The sequence below is a fragment of the Ylistrum balloti genome, unplaced genomic scaffold (assembly GCF_031769215.1).
Source record: "Ylistrum balloti isolate Yb309-2 unplaced genomic scaffold, AGI_CSIRO_Ybal_v1 Utg370332, whole genome shotgun sequence".
In the NCBI taxonomy this organism is placed as follows: Eukaryota; Metazoa; Mollusca; class Bivalvia; order Pectinida; family Pectinidae; genus Ylistrum; species Ylistrum balloti.
In genome coordinates this window covers 57,442-76,541 of record NW_026782241.1, presented here as the reverse complement: position 1 = coordinate 76,541, position 19,100 = coordinate 57,442, and the positions used below count along the sequence as shown (strand labels likewise).

The 19,100-nt window shown below is 37.5% G+C and overlaps 1 protein-coding gene across 1 annotated transcript in view; it reads left to right on the top strand.

Annotated features, from left to right (window-relative positions):
- The window catches only part of LOC132553528 (uncharacterized), an 89,756-nt gene that overhangs the window by 62,570 nt on the left and 8,086 nt on the right, over nt 1–19,100 (top strand). The window contains exon 5 of the mRNA XM_060217776.1: nt 17,266–17,513. Within this exon, the coding sequence (XP_060073759.1) occupies nt 17,266–17,513 (248 nt within the window). The remainder of the gene's footprint in view (nt 1–17,265; nt 17,514–19,100) is intronic.

Below are 19,100 nucleotides of genomic sequence, written 5' to 3'. Positions count from 1 at the left end.
GGAAGTAGTTTCAGTTCAGAGACTTGACGCGGTAACAAAATTTAATCAAAGCGAGCCTGAGTTGACGAGAAAATAAATTCTCGAATTGAACGTGAAAATGTTTGTACTTTTCGTGTGTAGTTTGGTTAGTTATAAGAAGTTAACAAAGTCTGTTTACTTATTTATTCATGCTGTATATAATCGGCATTTATACATTTACCTACAATTGATTAAGTTTCAAATTGGAACGTTTCAGTAAAACGTGTTTAGATTTCAAACAACTTTTTTTAGGTAATTTAAATTTGCCGGATCGTTAATTTCACATTTTAAAGATAAATGTCCCCGATTAGGAAATGGATGTAAACCAACACTTTTGTTGTCGGGAGATTATCGCTCCATGACTTCTGTAACTGAATGCAGTCTGCTGTATTACAGATAAATGTGTTAGGGTTGATATGAACAATAGGCAGTCATGCTGTCTCGTGCTACTACTTGTAGATTTGTCCTTGTACTTAGGGACAAGGACAAAAGTGAGCCAAGGTTCTACTAAAAACGCTGGGAATTTTTACCTAAACTTTCTTCTCCAGTTTCTTATATTTGAATCGTCCCTTTGGGTACCTGAAAATAATTGTACCCCAATGCTAGGACTGTCGGAACAGGAGGAATACCGTGTCCACGTTTCGTTATGACAACTGAATACCAATTTTGCTAATGAACCAGTTTATGGACACAACTTTCACGCGTTCGTAAATTAAAAATACCAAGACAAAAAATGTATGAATAAAAAGCAGTATGAGTTGTAAGTTATAATTTCTGATACTTTAATAGAGCAGACCACACGTCATTTCTCAATTGATTTGAACAATTGATTAACCGATACAATCGGCTTCAGAAAGTAAATAAAATAAATGTGACATCTTAATTCCAAATACCTGCTCCATAAAGCTAGCAGTTCCAATACTTCTATATAGATAAAAAGACATTGAGCAAATTCAGCAGGCTTTCTGACCATAATATAAAGTCAGATGTAAAGCTGTGCGTGTCCGTTTCCGTTGCAACCCCCGGGCTGTCCGTATGTGATACGACCCAAGGGCCTTTCGAACTTATTGCGACAGTCCAACCTGGGTAATTCGTCAATAACTGTCACTAGCTGAAGAGAGGCATGAGGTGTAGGTGTCGCTCACGTCATCACAAATTACAGGTGATTACTGGACACCTACGCCATCATAATGTGTCGTTATGACATTGTCATTGACGAGTCTTGACCAGAGAGTTAACTGTACCATAGACGTTATATATGTTTCTGACTGTACCAAGTCGTAAAAAACACTTTTATTGGAGGGTCTGAATGAATGTGACGCTTGGCTAGTGAATGACAACGGTGAAACCAGGACGTTTTTCTTCTAGCAACGTCATTAGTATCAAGTTTTGATGAAAACCATAATCCACAAGTTATTCTAGACCCCATTAGGTGTTTTGGATACGTAAAGTGTACGTACGATAACTGACCAGTGTCTGTTGGTCAGTTATAGGTGTGGCCAGACATACGTCGATGATATGTTTATGGACAAATGTCATTAACTAGCAGACAATTACATACATCTGTTTACAACAGGACAAAGACCAGACACCCACCAGACCACTCGTGTGCGGTCAGACGTGGGGGTCAGTCTGCAATGTAACTCTCTAAGAACCTACGTGATTGGAAGCAAAGGTGGTTCTGGATTAACCATAAAAATAACAAAAACATTGAAAAAAGACGTCAATATTCTACCAGGAAGAGAGATTACGTAGTAGTGGAATGGTGTTTTTTGTTTATCTAGCGCTGATGACGTGTGAACGCTGGGTCTGAGAGATGATTCGCAACTTGTAAGTATTTTAAAGTGATAAACAGTTAGTTTACGTCAACACTTTCCAACAAACAAAAGGAGTCATTATCCAGGAGTAAGTGTCAAGTTAAGACTGCCCTAATGATGATTACATTTGTCCTAATCACTGTGGGTGTTTGTCATTCAGATATATTGATACAACACGATAAACACAACGTATTTTTTATCAAAACACTTAATGGATGACCAGGACCTTTAATTTCGAACTGTTTTAATTAGAAGAAAATGGATTGAAAAGAGTTATAGCCTAAACGAGAGTGAGTGGGTTACACAATAGAGCAGGTTACACGAGAGACAGCAGATTTCAAGATATATTGCAGATTACATGAGAGACTTCATGTTACACGAGAGATAGCAGGTTTCAAGCGATATTGCAGGTTACATGAGAAACTAGTTTACACGAAAGACAGTAGGTTACACGAGAGACAGCAGGTTTCAAGAGAGACTAGGTTACACGAGGGACAGCAGGTTTCAAGAGAGACTAGGTTACACGAGAGACAATAACTTACAAGAGAGACTTATGTTACACGAGAGAATGTAGTATACACGAGAGACGGCAGGTTACACGAGAGTTTCCATGTTACTAGAGAGAGTGCAAGTTGAACGAGAGACAGACGAGTACTCGGGAGACAGCAGCTTACACGTAAGACAGCAGCTTACACGTAAGACAACGTAAGACAGTGGGTTACACATAAGACAGTGGGTTACACGTAAGACAGTGGGTTACACGTAAGACAGCAGCTTACACGTAAGACATCGCATTAAAAGAGCTATTCTGACGATGAATTGACAAAAATGTGTTTTATATGTGTAAAAGTATAACCCGTTGTGAAATTTCACTAAGTAATACGCAAAGTTGTCAATTTTATCATAACATCATCATTAATATAAATTATAACAAATAATTCACGGGTTTATTATCAGGAATGAAAAAAATGATAGAAATATATATTAATCATAAATGATCACAAAAAAATACTTGTCCGCTTTAAGCTCCGTGGATGCGTCAAAGTTCGCCGTATCATCCAATCAAAACACGTTTAGATTTTAATCTATGTGGATTTATTTGTTTTGTTTACAAAAGATTTTAATAATACTCATCAACTGTGATAAAAGTGGTATTGTCATTCCGAAAACTGTTTTCCCATATGGAATCGTTTAAGAAGAGAGCCATTTGTAATCTTCCTTAGTTGGTCATGCTATAGTATATACCTGTACCAAACCATGAGTAAATCCTTCCAGTCATTGATGACAGAATGGAGTTTTCCTCAAGTATTATTGTGATCTTAGCGTAGAACCAAATGTTTTTGGTTCTGTTTGGCTATAACTTTATATCTTAGGTTTAAAATTGATCAAACTTATTTGAATTTAATTTCAATTAAATGTTATTTTAAGAAGAATTCACTTAATACGTTTTAATTGCCTAGTTTCTTATGTGAGATTTGATCTAATGATGATGAATTAAAGCTGTCAGCTTCTAAAATCTGATCTACAGGTACATGTATAATAGCAAACGAGAATATACGGGAATTTATCTCTCATCAGTCTTTCAGAGGGTATTCTAAAATGTCCACGTTTTCTACATAAATTCAGTAAACTTAACTAAAATGAAATACAAAAACATTAAAAGGTTTATGTAGAGCGGGTTCAATGAATGAAATATAAAAACACAGAATTTTAACTGCGAAGAATGGCGATTGTCCTTAACGACGGGTTTACGCATGGCGTAGACTTGGTGTTGAAATGGGCACAACTGATATATCATTTCCTTGAAGAATTATTAGTTTCCGGCTGTCGTCACGATATGCAAGAAAAAATTTGAGGCATTTTTGACATTTCATGCCAATAAAATTGCACTTTCGCACCAAAAACACATAGTTGCTTTTGTAGGTGGGTTTTAAGCGTGTCGTATGTATGACAGAGGCGGTCACAGGTGTGCACACAAAAATGCATACTATATAGCGCCATGTACATCACGAGACTAGGAGGTCTTGTGTCGTCCCTCTCGTCTGGTAGATATCGTCGTATCGTATATCGTATAACACATTCTATTTGTGGTCTAATTAACTCAGGCGAAACAACATAAATCGCATCACTGACTCCGTAATTAATTACATAATGAATGTGTCCCTGTCTAGTTAAAGGTTTGATATTTCACTTAACCTGCCTCTGGCAATATTGTCATCTCTGTGTTTACTCGCAAGCTTTGTTATAGACATTGTACGTAAGCTCTGTAGTATGAACGTTAACCCGCAATAACGTTTAGCTGGTAAATATTGGCATCTTAAATCTCAGGTGGGACAATATCACGATAGGCTACGAATGGATGTCTTTGATAGTCAAGCAATGATCAACAGTTAAGGGTGTGTGATGTCAGCTCACTAATGTGTCCTTTGCACAATCTACGAGATTGCAGGTGGTTGGTAGACACTACAGGTGGACTTTTAGTCACCGAGCTTTGCCGTAACCTGGATACCACGTTTAAATTCATCGAATAGTGGCACGGTTCAAACACATATACTTGACGCTGTCCTAAAATTATCTTTTGTATGAAAATAATGAAATCAGTTGAATTATGGGACTAGTACACCATTACTGACGAGTTCTAGAAAGACGAAACAGCTGTATGATGTAGCATTATTGGCGAGTTCTAGAAAGACGAAACAGCGGTATGATGTAGCATTACTGACGAGTCCTACTAGGACGAAACAGTTGTATGATGCAGTTTGATTTATTGTTTGGTTCTACTGTATCTAACACTAAATTTGTGTTGTTTTTGTGTGTCTCTGGTGTAATCTTACAATAGTAATTCCATTGTCAATTCAATTGTGTTGAAACCTGTCGAATGTATAAGTTGTGCAAAGATGATCACTGACGTCACGAGGTCAAAGGAACGTCCCCACGTACCAAAGAGATAGTACGACACTGCCGAGAAAACTCACTGAAACACGGATCCAGTGGCTGAGAATGATAAATATTGTTACTCTTTGGAGATATGTTAACGTTTTCTGTTCGGTGCGACATCCTTCGCTTTCTGTTTTGCCGAGCCAATCTTTCCTTTTTTCCAGTGTTAAGTTTCTTGTTAAAGAGAGCACTTCACACTTTCTGATATAGTAAAGCATTGTCATTATTTTTAAGGCAGTATTTGTCCCTTTGATGTGGTGAGGTATTTGTCCCTTTGATGTGGTGAGGTATTTGTCCCTTTGATGTGGTGAGGTATTTGTCCCTTTGATGTGGTGAGGTATTTGTCCCTTTGGTTTAGTGAGGTATTTGTCCTTTGATGTGGTGAGGTATTGTCCCTTCTGGTTCGGTGAGATATTTGTCCCTTTCTAGTTTGGTGAGATATTTGTCCCTTTCTGGTTAAGTTAGATTTTCGCTCCTATCTTTCCTAATAGATTCCTGCTATTACGATCAGTTTCGTTTTCCTGTGTTCCTGTCACGGTGTTGTTTTTTTCACCCTACCTTCCCGAGGGTTCAGCAATGATTTTTTTTGCTGGAAAGAAGTTGGTAAACGTAAAGAAGATTGGAAAATCAAACATCAAACTGAAAAATATGTTTTACTGCTGATTGTCGTATTTTTATGTAAAAAGCAAACTATAGGGCGAAGATTAAGGAAAGCCGGATATCATTATGTAGGGTGAAATGTGATATCTATACACAGTGAAATATTATATACTTGTTACGAAGGTTAACGCGACTTTTTCCCTGTCATCTCTTCACTAAACGGAATTAGAGCGAGTATTCTTTTATAATAAAAAATAGGTATAAAAAGGAAATAATCCCGCCGTTGTATATTTTCAATAGATTTAGAACGATATGGTCTTTCACATATACAAGTTGATTATTTATGTTGACTAAGAGGAAGGAGAGAAAGGATATCCTCTCTTTAGTGAGCGCTGAGACGTGTAGATAAACTGTAACGTAGGGGGTACAGAAAGTCAGTATATGATATCTGTGGACCGTGACAGGCCCCAGCAGTATGTGACAGTTGTTGATCATATGTCCTACCTGTCCGCTCCTACATACTGTTAGCGCTGCCTACTAGTGTATATAAGACATGGGATTTATACAATTAATTAGTGTTTTTTCTCCAGTGTGAAGTTTGAATCATTTTCTCATCAATGGTTATAGAATGTGATAGGTAAAAGATACACCATTCATCATCTGTGGGACAACAGTGTCGACGGTGAAGTGTTTACCTGATAGTACCTAACATCCAGGAGGTGTAACTGACAAACAGAAACCAGAGGTTTACTCTGTACGGAACACGAGGAGGTACCATGTGAAAATATGCTGGGACACTCGCATAAATACTGACTAAATACAATGTGTGACAGCTTCAAATATTGAAAATCAGTTTTGGAAAACAGTATTGATATTTTTCATAGGCCGTAAGACATGATGGATAGATCAAACGATATTTCGTGTTGCTGTTTTGTGTGAGTTACCTGTAAATACCTGGTGTGCGACACTCCCGCTGTTCGTCACCTCATTACATACGTTGCACGTGCATATAGATATTGAATTGACATTTGTGTCTATATGCTTCAACGATGCACCTTATAGAAGGTCAGAGTTGAACATTTTGCAAAATTATTTTTATTGACATGTAAGCTTTTGCCTTGGCGACAGGCGGTTTGAAAGATTTCTGCATATACAGGTGGATTAGGTGATATATCATAGCAGATTATTAGGTTGGTTCATTTCAGCGTATATGTTGCTTTAAGTGTAGGCTGGAACATCTACAAACCAAGGGATCACCAATGGGTGCTGCTAGAGATGTTTTAGAAGTCTACGTTTAAAGGAAACTGATGATGAAAAACAACACAATGGCCAACTAATTTACAAGACTGGACTATGATATACCCTTTTATGTATATGTGGTATAATCTACCTGGTCGGGAAGTCCCGCCGTAAACGAGAAATGAGACTGGGTTATCATTTAGTACACTCTACTGTACGCTATAAAAAAAGAACCGATGCATCCGGATAAGTTTCCCATAATCTGGTGTCATGGATGTATGATCTGGTTGTCAGGTGATACAGATCAAGGATACATTTATATATTCTAGCCTTCCGGACAATTTTAACTGACCATACCACATGTGTGGGACGGATTACGCTGACCTGAGGTCGATAGGCTGACCCGAGAGTTGTTTTTCTGCCCGACACAACACAGGCCTCACCTGTCGGATAAACTTTAAATGAAAGGCTGCGATATTTACGATGTCACAAGAAGGCTATAATCTGCCTATCAGCGTTGTCATGTTTGTTTTGAGTTTCATATGATTCCTATTCTTAACACGTGACAACTCCGTATGTCTTTTAAACATGGTTCCGATGTTTCCATTGTGTTTGAACTGGTACACGTATTTTTTAACCTGTGATTTAAACACTTCAGAATCAAATTTAATGTTACTGGAGTTATTACGTTCAGAGAGGAAAACAAGCACGGAATGACAAGTTACGAAGACGTAAAACATTGAAAAGATCCAGAGTTTTGACCTTTTTATAGTGCTGTTCGTACTGAGGAGGAATATATTTATTGCGTGTGATGTGTTGAGTTTCAAGTGGAAACGTCTAAAAAGAACGTCAACATGTCGCTAATGAGAAGACTTTCCGATGTAAACTTAATGTTTCGAAGAAGGAGTTCTTCCGCTTCTCTCCCAAGTGGCCGCCATACACCGGAAGTGGAGGATGAAAGTTGTGACATCCGTAGTGAATGCGGTGACGTATTAACACCACTTCCGCTAGCACGGAAGTTAAACATGTCCCCAAGATGGAGCAATGTCAAGGTGAGGTTGAAATGTCAAACACAGGTTGAAGGTTATATGAGGTTGAACTCGTGATGAAATGTGCTGGTAGAGTAAAATTAGTATACATACGGATTATAAGGATATTGATGCAAATATACGTGTGACTGCAAGGTATTAGAATTAATGCTATTTTGACGAGTTAATTTATTATGACGTCTACACATCTTTCACGTCTTGTTGTGGCGTGTAAACATCTGACAATGTCGTATACACGTCTTGTCGGGACGTGTAAGCATATTACTGTGACGTATGAACATCTCTCTTTGACGTGTTAACATCTTACTGTGACGTGTACACGTCTTGTCGAGGCGTGTAAACATATTACTGTGACGTATAAACATCTTACTATGACGTGTACACGTCTTGTTGGGACGTGTAAATATCTTCTGTGATGTTTAAACATCTTACTGTGACGTGTTCACGTCTTTTTGGGACGTTTAAATATATCTTACAGTGACGTGTGAACACGTTGCTGTGACGTGTACACGTCTTGTGAATAGATCAGATTCTTATACAATGTTGTTTTGAGTTTAATTTGGTACAGTCATGACGAACAATCGTCAAATGTGATGTTCGTCCTTAGTAGGCTCTTGAGAGACCATTTGTTTGTTGCAACCTTTAGGAATATTAATCAACGACACGCACTCTCACTTTTCAGTGCACACCAAATGACGTCACTTAGAACTATAATTATTGAAATAAGGTTGTTTTTTCACGGGTGCTGACGACAAAGGTTCTGACGTAAAGCAAATCGTCATGTTTTGGCAGTTGAAGTGATTGTTTATAGAAATCTCTCGGATACATAAAATAGCAGTTGATATACACTAGTAAGATTTATTTACGTTTACAATTCAGGGAAAGGTTTTGGAAGAGAGCTGCACGTGCCTGGTTTGAAATGTTTAAAACCCGTGTAAACCAATAAAAACCTCGGTATATTATTGTTATAGTGAAGTCGATGTTTTTATCATTGCTTCATGAATAAACACATTTTACTGATGTGGTATGCAGTCAAGGTATAGACGAACAATTTCAAGCTCGATAGGGCCCGTAAGAGCCCGCAACAAAACATACGATGTGATAGGCTTCCCAACAACAATGGGGACTGTCGGTTAGAGTATTATCATGTGATGTTCTATTGTAATGGAGGTATGTGACCTTGTTAAGGATTTACCATGTATATCTTAAATGGAGGAAAACTTTCGTCACTAGTGAAATTTTTGTTGTTGTTTTTTTTACATAAGTACGGCTAATTCTCAAGAATTATACTCGATGGTTATAATGGATAGTGTTGTATAACGAGTCTGGCCAAACCATGCCTATTGTCACTCGTGCATGATCTCGGATACAGGATTTAGTTCCGTTTCCAAAGGACCGTGATGCCTTAGATCTTGTTTTTTATCTTTTGAATTATGTCTGGGTAATATATCCTGAATTTAACTGTACTTTCAAGGAATTAATAGTTCGTAGATCTTACGTGTGAATTTGTAATTATATTTAGTACGATTTTGTAGCGGAATGTATGCATTCTTGTCCCACTTAGCGATTCATATCCACGCAAAAATTTGGGTCATAAGATATATTTGTTCTGGACAAGGATTACCGAGATAATCCACAACTCAAAACACTACCTATAGGTTTCTAGACGTCTATCTACGAACAAGTCTGATCTATAGCAGCATGTTACGGGTTCTATAACAATCCGTATAAACTTAACACAATCACGTGACTTCGTGACGTGCTCTCAAAGACTGACTTGTTGTTTTAACACTCGCCACACGTTAAATGAAGTAAAACAGAAATATTTGTCCATTAAAGACTCCCTGGAGGGGCTGATCAGTTTATCTTCACAGCGAAGGTCAATACGTGTGGCGATTATCCTGTCTGACTATGGTATAAACAAGAGCTATGATGATAAATGACACTTAATGTCCAGTTCGTGTCGCGTTAGTAACTTCTCGTTGGTCAGTTTTTTGCCAAATATGTCCACAAATGTCGTAGAAATTGACACCATCACAGATTTTACGGGCTGTAAACACATCACTTGAAACAAAGCCCTGATAGGCCAGTGTATTGGACTGGAAGCCTTCAGACTATAACTTATATCAAAGTTTGCTGGTGCTGATACGTGTGTATGATTGTGGTATATCAGATGTAAATAAAGAGCCTTGACAAGTCTGTCGACTGTAACGGACAGCGGATCCAACATGTACCTACTTAGTAGAGTGGCAACATATCCCGTCACATTATTCTTCAAATGTTTGGTTCCATCTTACGAGAAGTCGTCATAATGTTTACTTTCATATTGTCTTTGTCTAAACAGAGCTATGTTGATGAAATACTTTGAACGTGTATATGTAACAGTATTTCTAGTTTTAAGTGTTCGTTGATAAATAGTTTTTCGTCATTACATTGATGATGAGTGACTAGGGATCCCGATGTTCTCATTCACAGGCAATGTTCCGAAATGCAATTTCTGGAAGTAGTTGGCGCTAATCGGTTGCCGTACTCCAACTTGACCCTCCTATTTTTCTACCATAATTAATTGACTTATCAATCTAACGCGACGTTGCGAGTAGAGAACGAGATTTAGAAACTATATTTGTAACTCCCGAAACATACCTGGCTCGTCAAAATAATGTACGGTCTAATGGTTGTCAAGTTATTCCCTGGCTTGAAAAGGCCACATGGGCCTGTACTCAGTAACGTCTACGCAATGCAAGGTTACCATGCTTTATATGAATATCTTCTTGGCAGAGATTCCCGACCCAAACCACAACTTTTAAATTCTGAAGATAACGCCTACGCAGGTAATGTGAGAGTTTTGCGCTGTAAGGAAATGAGACGGTGCACAGAAGTGAAATATCGCTGTCGTGTATATCATATTACTGATAATTAAAATTAAAAAATTAAATTTTTTGAAGTCGACAGTCAGAACTAGTATTTTGATGTAATACCTGTTTATTCTGCTTTCTCTAACTCTTTATGCCTACACGAGAGTTACAGAAACAGTGAAATGACTCACAGCATACCTGGTCGACATGGAGACAAATCTCTCTGTAACAATGTAATTGATCTTTTTGACTTCTCTACTCTCTATGAGAAAAAGACCAGCATATTTTTACCTGGCGTGTTTCCAGAGGTGTAGGTATTTTGTTGTGTATGTAGATGTATACACCGTAAACAGGTGTGTTTGATGTACAGATAGGTTACAAGCATATAATATACCAGAGTATCATTTCATTTTCTTAACGCCTAATTCTGTATTTTTTGTGTAGTTTGCTCGTCATTTGTATAAAAAAAATCAAAATGAAATCTCAATTCCCTTCGTGCCCGCTATACAGGTGACCTGGATGCTCGCCTTCTCACTCACCTGTTCCAATACCTGACAAACTAACCGTGGTAATTTATCACACCTGAGGATACAGGTATGTATGTACTATACGTATGTTTAACCCTAAACCTCAGTGATGTGGATTTGGTCGAGATTTGTCAATTGGAGTAGTACACGAGAGTTTGAATTTAGTCATAATTCATCATGCTTGATGAAAGTGTCCGTGGCTTGCCATTATACGTGTATATTTAAACACGTGTGCTACAATTTGGAAATCCAAACAGGACTGAAAAATGTTGACCCGGAATCTAAGCAAAAAATTTACAAACGGAACGATGCTAAGCAAACCTTTCAGTGATGCTATATGTCAGGGCTAAAACTATTGAAACCCTGAAGGCGGATGAAGAAAATACAGACAAACAAACCTTGAACAAGCCTCAATGTATGGTTTATTGATTAGTGTGAAAATGGTACATCATGTAAAAGTTGGAAAATCTTCAACTTTGAGTCATATACATATATGTATGTCAAGGTCACACAGATAACGTGTCATGTCACGTGATCAACACGTTTTGTGTATGCTATCTGGTCTCTGTTGGTGCAAGCAATATTGTTAATGAAAGAATTGCCATTCTATCGAGTACAACTATATACAGTGAACAGACATGAATACTTTGTATTTGTACAAATCAGATTGAGATTTAGAGGTATCTGCCTATCAAGTTACCTCCCTTTTCATCGTGATTAGATCGCTCAAGCGTTTAGAATTACGTCCCTTGTGCCTACATACTTTACCAAGGTGTTAGATAACACCAAGTAATTCTCAAACAGTGTATGTCATTGTCCATACAGATCTATACTGTAGATAGTAAATTGTAACTCACCTAGCTCGGGAAGATGAGGGATAAAATCTACCATTATATACCGGGAACGCAACTAGTTCGTCATAAAAACGAGTAGATGTGACTGGACTCAAACGGGAAAATGGTTATTTTGAAATGATATACCGGAAGTACGAGGTTTGACTTACGCAGCTCGTCAGAAAAATGTCTAAACTGTTATATATCAGTGTTTGTGTCCTCAACAGAGACCAGATCTTGAAAAATTAATGTTTCCATACAATGAGTCCAATTAAACTGAGTGACCGGAAGTCGCTTTGAATATGCTGGTATTTCATTGATGACCTGAGACTATAACGAAACCTACAGCGATGAATATCCACACACGTCACATTCTATCACGCCCGAAACAAAGCTTATCTTAATCTAATCGTATTTTATGATATGCGAAGAGAGATGTCCAAGTGTTGTTTATGGCACAAATGATGTCTGTAGAATACGTTCACGAGACAATGTGACACCGTACTGGGTCATTGTGTGATCTAACTCGGTATTTACTACGGGTGTATGAGGTCATTTCGTACTTAATAGTACCAAATACTTACTGTATATATATAGATGTGTCACGTGTGGGGATGAGCTTGAATATTTGTTCTCTGATTATTAGCTTAGGTATTTTTTTTGTGTGATAATTTTCAAGAGTGTACAAACGTACCGCAATCAGTCATTTGAATACAAATAATTTTAGTTGAGAAATAACCGACAAATACAATCTAAATCACAACACATTCACTCTCAAATTATTTTATATATAACTCTGCCTCTATTGTGAACGGTCATATAATCCGCATGTACAACACAATCTGTGATTGTAGTTAAAATGTGACGAGTTTTACATGCTGGCTATGGTGCACTCGTGACATGCTAAGGAGGAAGCCTGCTCACGTTAGATTGTGTGATAATCGTTACCATGTTAATATACATATGTATACACTGAAGTGCAATGGCTGGCCATATACTTACTTAAAATGTCAGCTTTCTCTCGATACATGGAGCAAACGTTAACCTGTCAGCCAATCAAAAATCAGCAGTTATAGATATCCATTTTTACAATTTTATTCATTTATTAATTCACTCATGTGGAAATCCGCGAAGAACCGAACCCCATAACGACATGCATACTATCATATTCGTCTTGGTTTGGTCTAAAGAGTGTCATATGTCCAGACACCTGGTTCTGTGTGTGATCGCCAATTTTGTCTTTGTTGCAAATTATTTAGGTTTATATTTAGTAAAAAAAAACCACTTCATTTTAGCAGTGTACGACAACTAACGCTAACTGATGTGCTGTTTTATCAGCATGCTTCATGTCTTTGATTAACTTATCTCCTGGATACAAAATCTGAACTTTGCTCTTTATTTGAAAATAAACATTTTAGACATTTGATCTAATAACACATAATGTATGATGTAGACCTACGTTCGTCAGTGTCCCCCATCCCCTTTCCCTGGCCCCGTGAGAACTTTCGGCTAGCATGCGTCTTGTCTGGGGGTGATGTCGAGACATGGTGTTATCAGAATGAGAGTTGCACGTCCGACCCCGAAAGCTAATGATTAGAAATACATCCAATAAGATCAAAACACAGATTAGATTCGTCGTGACGACGTTACGGCTTCCTTCTCAATTTTATCGCCCTCTTACAGATGTTTCGTTTGTTTTATTTGAAAGCAATACAGCACTGTTTTGTGATAATGTAACTGAGGTCGATATAAAACCCTATCAGGATGAAAGAAAAACGAAACGAAATTCAGTTTACGCGTAACACGCCCTAGATATCTGTAACACGGTCCGGATATTAACATTAGTATAAGACTGGGCCCTTTCTCGGACAAATTTATTCCCTACTCACGTCAAGTGATTTCCGCCGATACACTTATTGGCATCGGTGGTGTATGCCGGCGTCAAACCAAGCCTCCTTATCTCACTTTTAAACCGTCGACTGTAGCATTTACTATGACGTCATAGAAAAACCTCGTAAATGTCTCTATATTGACAGCCTGTTTAACCTCGGTGCCTCGTTTTCAGGACCTTTAGTAAGGTGCTCGGATCCTGTGTTATGACCAATAAACCTTAATGTGACTATAAAACAACAATACATATAGAATTTATACAAAAGCGTTCACAGGTTTATGAAATTTAAATCACCAGACATGCGGTGGAGATTATTTGGATGCTTGTTGATATAATAGACCGAGATAGATAGGGGATGGTCATGGCAGTCATTCCTATGAATCCTCTTATACCAGTGTACGATACGGCTCATCAGAACGCGATTACCTCGATATGATGCTCAGTCATTAGCACGTGACCCATCCCTGGTTCACCGCAAAGTCAGATGAGAGTGTCGCAGAAGGAAAATACCTTTTACAGCATTTAATATCGTGATATACATTGTCAAAATAGTTCAGACTGATCGTGATGGAAACGTGCGGAGGTTAATTCACAAATAAAACAGGGTTCACGGATGCTGGTCAGACTGGTGATACCTAACTGTAGGCCACGAGAAAGGCGATTGTGTTATCCTTTAAGCCATGCGACCAGCAAATATCATTTAACGATGAAAAACTGTATAGGTGATTTTCAATAATGAAACGAAATGTCAGAAATTGCGATATTTTTCTATCAATGTTGACATCAGCCTGTGTGCAACAGATGTGTACTCGATTTGTCATAAGCCTGGATGATTCAGTTATAGAAAATAAAACTAAGAACACATTTCCTGGGCAGATGGGCAAGGTTAATGAAAACATCTTTTATACAACTCTGGTTAGCTTAGCTACTTTCCAAATACATCTTACTTGTTGGAGATATGAAGGCATGGTTTTGTCCGTGTTAGAAATTTACTTTTAGGAACTAAACAGGGTACTTTCAACTAAATTACCGACAATTGTAAGAGAGAAAGATACAGTTGAGATACATGATGCGTTTAAGCTGTCAGTTACCATGTAGATGTACTCATTATCTCGTACAGCCGGTAATGGTAGCTATTTTTATTCTAGGGACTGGTTCATTTTAAATCTAATTATTTCCGAAGTTTGTTGTAGCACTAGCACATGTATGGCATACACAGTGGGTATCTACATCCAACAAAAAGTGCGATTCTTCACTTTCTTGGCTTTCCATTCCCTACGTTTAAAACTTAAATGTGAAATCTTGAATTGCTTTGATATAAATGTCTCTGGTTGTTGCCACATTCACGAAAGAATATTACACAGAAACACCAGCTGTTGCCGGCACGAGTCATACTCTGATATATGTAGATTCTGATCTATTTCTGATGTCACGTGTTTTTAATACTGCTTCTAGTTGCTGACGCTGGATAAATTAAATCAAACTGTGTTTCGGTTTTGAATTGACTTTAACACATTTGTTTGGTGTTATAAGTAGATTTCATACAAACTGACCTTAGTGCAAGAAAATGTCCCCAAAAAAGATGAGTAGAAGAAATGTAAACAGTGTATCACTATATATCAGTATAGGCAGTTCAAAACCGAGCGAGGAGATAACAAGTGAGACGCGCCAGCTGTGAGGACTGGCAGGGCTGCGCGTGGGGTAGAGGGACACATACATCATCTCAGGGTCGCCTCGACTCATCAATATATCACACTATGTACGCACGTCCAGGAACTATGTGAAAGCGCGTGCTTTACACATCCAGGTCTTGTTAACGTGTAACAATGTTTAGTCAATTCACACCAGTCGAGAGGGATTCTCTGAACATGTTGGATTAGTAACGTTTGAAACTTCACAAAAAACTTGTTCCCGGGAGTGATCTTCTTCTCCAAATGAAAGATCGACCTACACGTAATGTTGTAGCGGTGAGCTTGATTCCATAAGTGTTGCAGGTATGGTCTTGATTCCGTGTTACTTTATCAGATAAAGAAAGTTACCTTGTATTGTAGGTATAGGCTTGATTCCGTATTACTTTATCAGATAAAGAAAGTTACCTTGTATTGTAGGTATAGACTTGATTCCGTGTTACTTTATCAGATAAAGAAAGTTACCTTGTATTGTAGGTATAGACTTGATTCCATGTTACTTTATCAGATAAAGGAAGTTACCTTGTATTGTAGGTATAGACTTGATTCCGTGTTACTTTATCAGATAAAGAAAGTTACCTTGTATTGTAGGTATAGACTTGATTCCGTGTTACTTTATCAGATAAAGGAAGTTACCTTGTATTGTAGGTATAGACTTGATTCCGTGTTACTTTATCAGATATAGAAAATTTCCTTGTATTTCACTTTGAAGTGACCAAGAGTGAACTCACCATGCTTATGTTGTTTGATTTTAATGAACCTGGTCATTTTCTTGAACTTCACGAATTACAATATTCCAATGGACGTTTTTGGAGACTGATACAAAGTAACGCCTTTCTGCAAATCACACGAAGTATACCATTATCACGTTACCATCATGACGTCCTATTTACTGACGGACATTGTCTCACATTTACAGTAGTGCAACTGATTTTAGTGTGATTTGAAGCTGTACTTACTTTAAATAGCAAAGGTGCAGGAGACGTAAACATGGTTATTAAACTTGCTAGTCATGACAAGTTCTGTCATTCATATCAACTATTAATGTCATATATAAACACTTCAATGCTTAACTAAAAATACGTATTGTACAACTCGGTAAATCGTTTTGCTTTTCGCAAGTCACACACATGGATATCATAATTCACATACACTTATGAATATCCGGATTGTAATTTACGTGCACGTGCAATGTTTTATTATAGTCTGTATTAATTGATGTTCATGTTTTTACGTCCATTTAAATAAAGGAGTCTGACTGCATTACACCGACACTAGACTAGTTATAACAGTTACCTAAACGTTGTGTGGGTGTGACTCAATCAGCTGTATACATACTTAGCTGGCTATTTACCCGTTAATGTGTGTTGACAAATACATGTAATATACACGATTTCCGACCCAGATGGAGCTGGATAAGGGCTGGGAGCATACTATTAACTTTGTTTAATTCCTGTAACGGAGGATATTAAAATATTAACCTAGGTCTGGGGATCTACTTAATGTAGTCACCTATAACAAAACTTCAAATAGTCTTTATGTGTTAAACACGTAAGTGACATTTTAGCGGGACCGCCATATTTACACAATCGCGACGTGAGCTCTGTAAAGTATCGGGAGACTAGCCTGGACAGCTATCACTCACGGGTATGTGCCTCATTACGGCTTGAACACCACATTGATCCTACAAAGACGGAATATTTATTAACATGCGTATTTACGCACCAGGTGGAGTTACACATCAGTATTTTTGCAATGTTGTCTTAATCTATGATGATTGTAACGTTTTTTCGACGCTTTGTGTTTTTCAGTCAAACGCGCGCCATCTAAGAAGAACAAAATCTGTTAACGTTGTACCGTCATCTGCTTCCGCTTCCGGTCCTGGAAATAAATCTGTTGCCATGGCTACGAAGGTAGATAACTCTCCTGAAGCCTCTCCGGCATCTCGACGGAAGAAACAAAAAGCTCTGTTGGTTAAGAAAATAGCTGCAAAAGATATCGAGGACCCCACTACAACCGGGTACATGGAGAGGAAAAATATCAGTGAACAATGGCTTAGGTAAGCAACAGTTTCTTCATTGTAACATCAAATAAAAATGTCCGGACATCGTTCTGTTTTTACCCTATTTTGTAAGCGTCTAAGAGAGAAATTATATACGCTGTTTCTTGCAGAAATTTAAAGGTGTGAAATACAAATTTTCGCCCTTTCCCCAAAAAGTCAGTTTCGGCAATATAAAGGTCCTTTGTGAATGACATCATTGTGTAGTATTGTATGTTTGTGTTTAAGTGAAGGTTAAGTACCTAGAATATGTTCAGTTATGTGAGTAGGTTTTTCACCTTTTTCTGACAGGAAAGCTGTTTATCCTTTCTGTTTACTTTTTCAACAGACTGGAAATTGGTTAATAAGATAAAGGGAAGATCGGGTGCCTTTGTAACCCGTCGCTGATTCGCTGTGATACACAGTAGATATCTTAAATTCTCTGGCCTTACTCTGACTTGTTTGATATTGCCTGGTGTGACCCAGTGTCCCCAGACTGTGACAAAATATACGACTAATATCAAATATAGCAGTTTATTGATCATAAACATGAGTCATATACATTTAAAGCTGTTTACAGTTGTTACTACATGGTAAGGTATGTGTGTATGAACATATAGATAAATTATGAATAAAAATCGGAGTTATAACGATGCTAGGGGAGAGGTTGTGACTCTCATTACAAAACGATAAGGGATTTGACAAAGGTAGGTCACTCACTAGTAAAGTTGTCACACAAAGAGTGTCGTTATAACGGAATAAATCTTTGAAGATATCCAATGGTCTGTCAACACTGTTTATTAATGTTTAAAGTTGAATTCCCTCGTGTTTTCACGCAGGTATTATTCCCTGTGATAATTTAAGGTATTTATCCTTGATTGAGAAAATCATTAATTTTCCATCAATACCCCTAATTATGCATTTTTTTTTTATTTTTTACTTTTCGTTGCATCATTCAATTACGTAAATACAAAGTATGTTATGATTGATATTCACATTGCCATATGATTTATAATGAAGACATTGAATTTGTTAGGCATCGTTGAAAATAAGATAACAAGACCTTACAAAACTTCAGTCAAGGATGTGTTTGACACTTTCCTACTTTCCCCCAATTTTACAATGGAGAAGATTATAAATAGCTACACGTTGGAGTAATGCCTTCTCGTAATTCATGTATTCCATCGAAACACGTTATCTTCTTACAAACTGTTTTGATAATTATTTCCATAAAAAAAGGCAAGCTTTCTTAAATGTTGTGGTTTTATGACAGAATTCTGTCCGATATACTCGGAACTTTCCATGAGTTTAAAGGGACACAGGACAGTGGTTACGTAGCAAATAACTTCTCAACACGGATATGTAAATTTTCGATTCTATGTGAATTTTAAAAAACGATGTTTGACTAAATTGTCCCTTTCAGGGATTTGAAGGCTCATTAATTCGACAGTGTTTTATGGGTCATGTAATTGACATCTGAACTTGCATTTATTTTGAAAAAAAAAATCATTTTACGAGGTCAATTTACCTTACATTTTGTATTTTTAACAAAATGAGAAATAAATTTCGTAGTTTGTACCAGTGCTTGAAATTAGAATGCCGTAATGC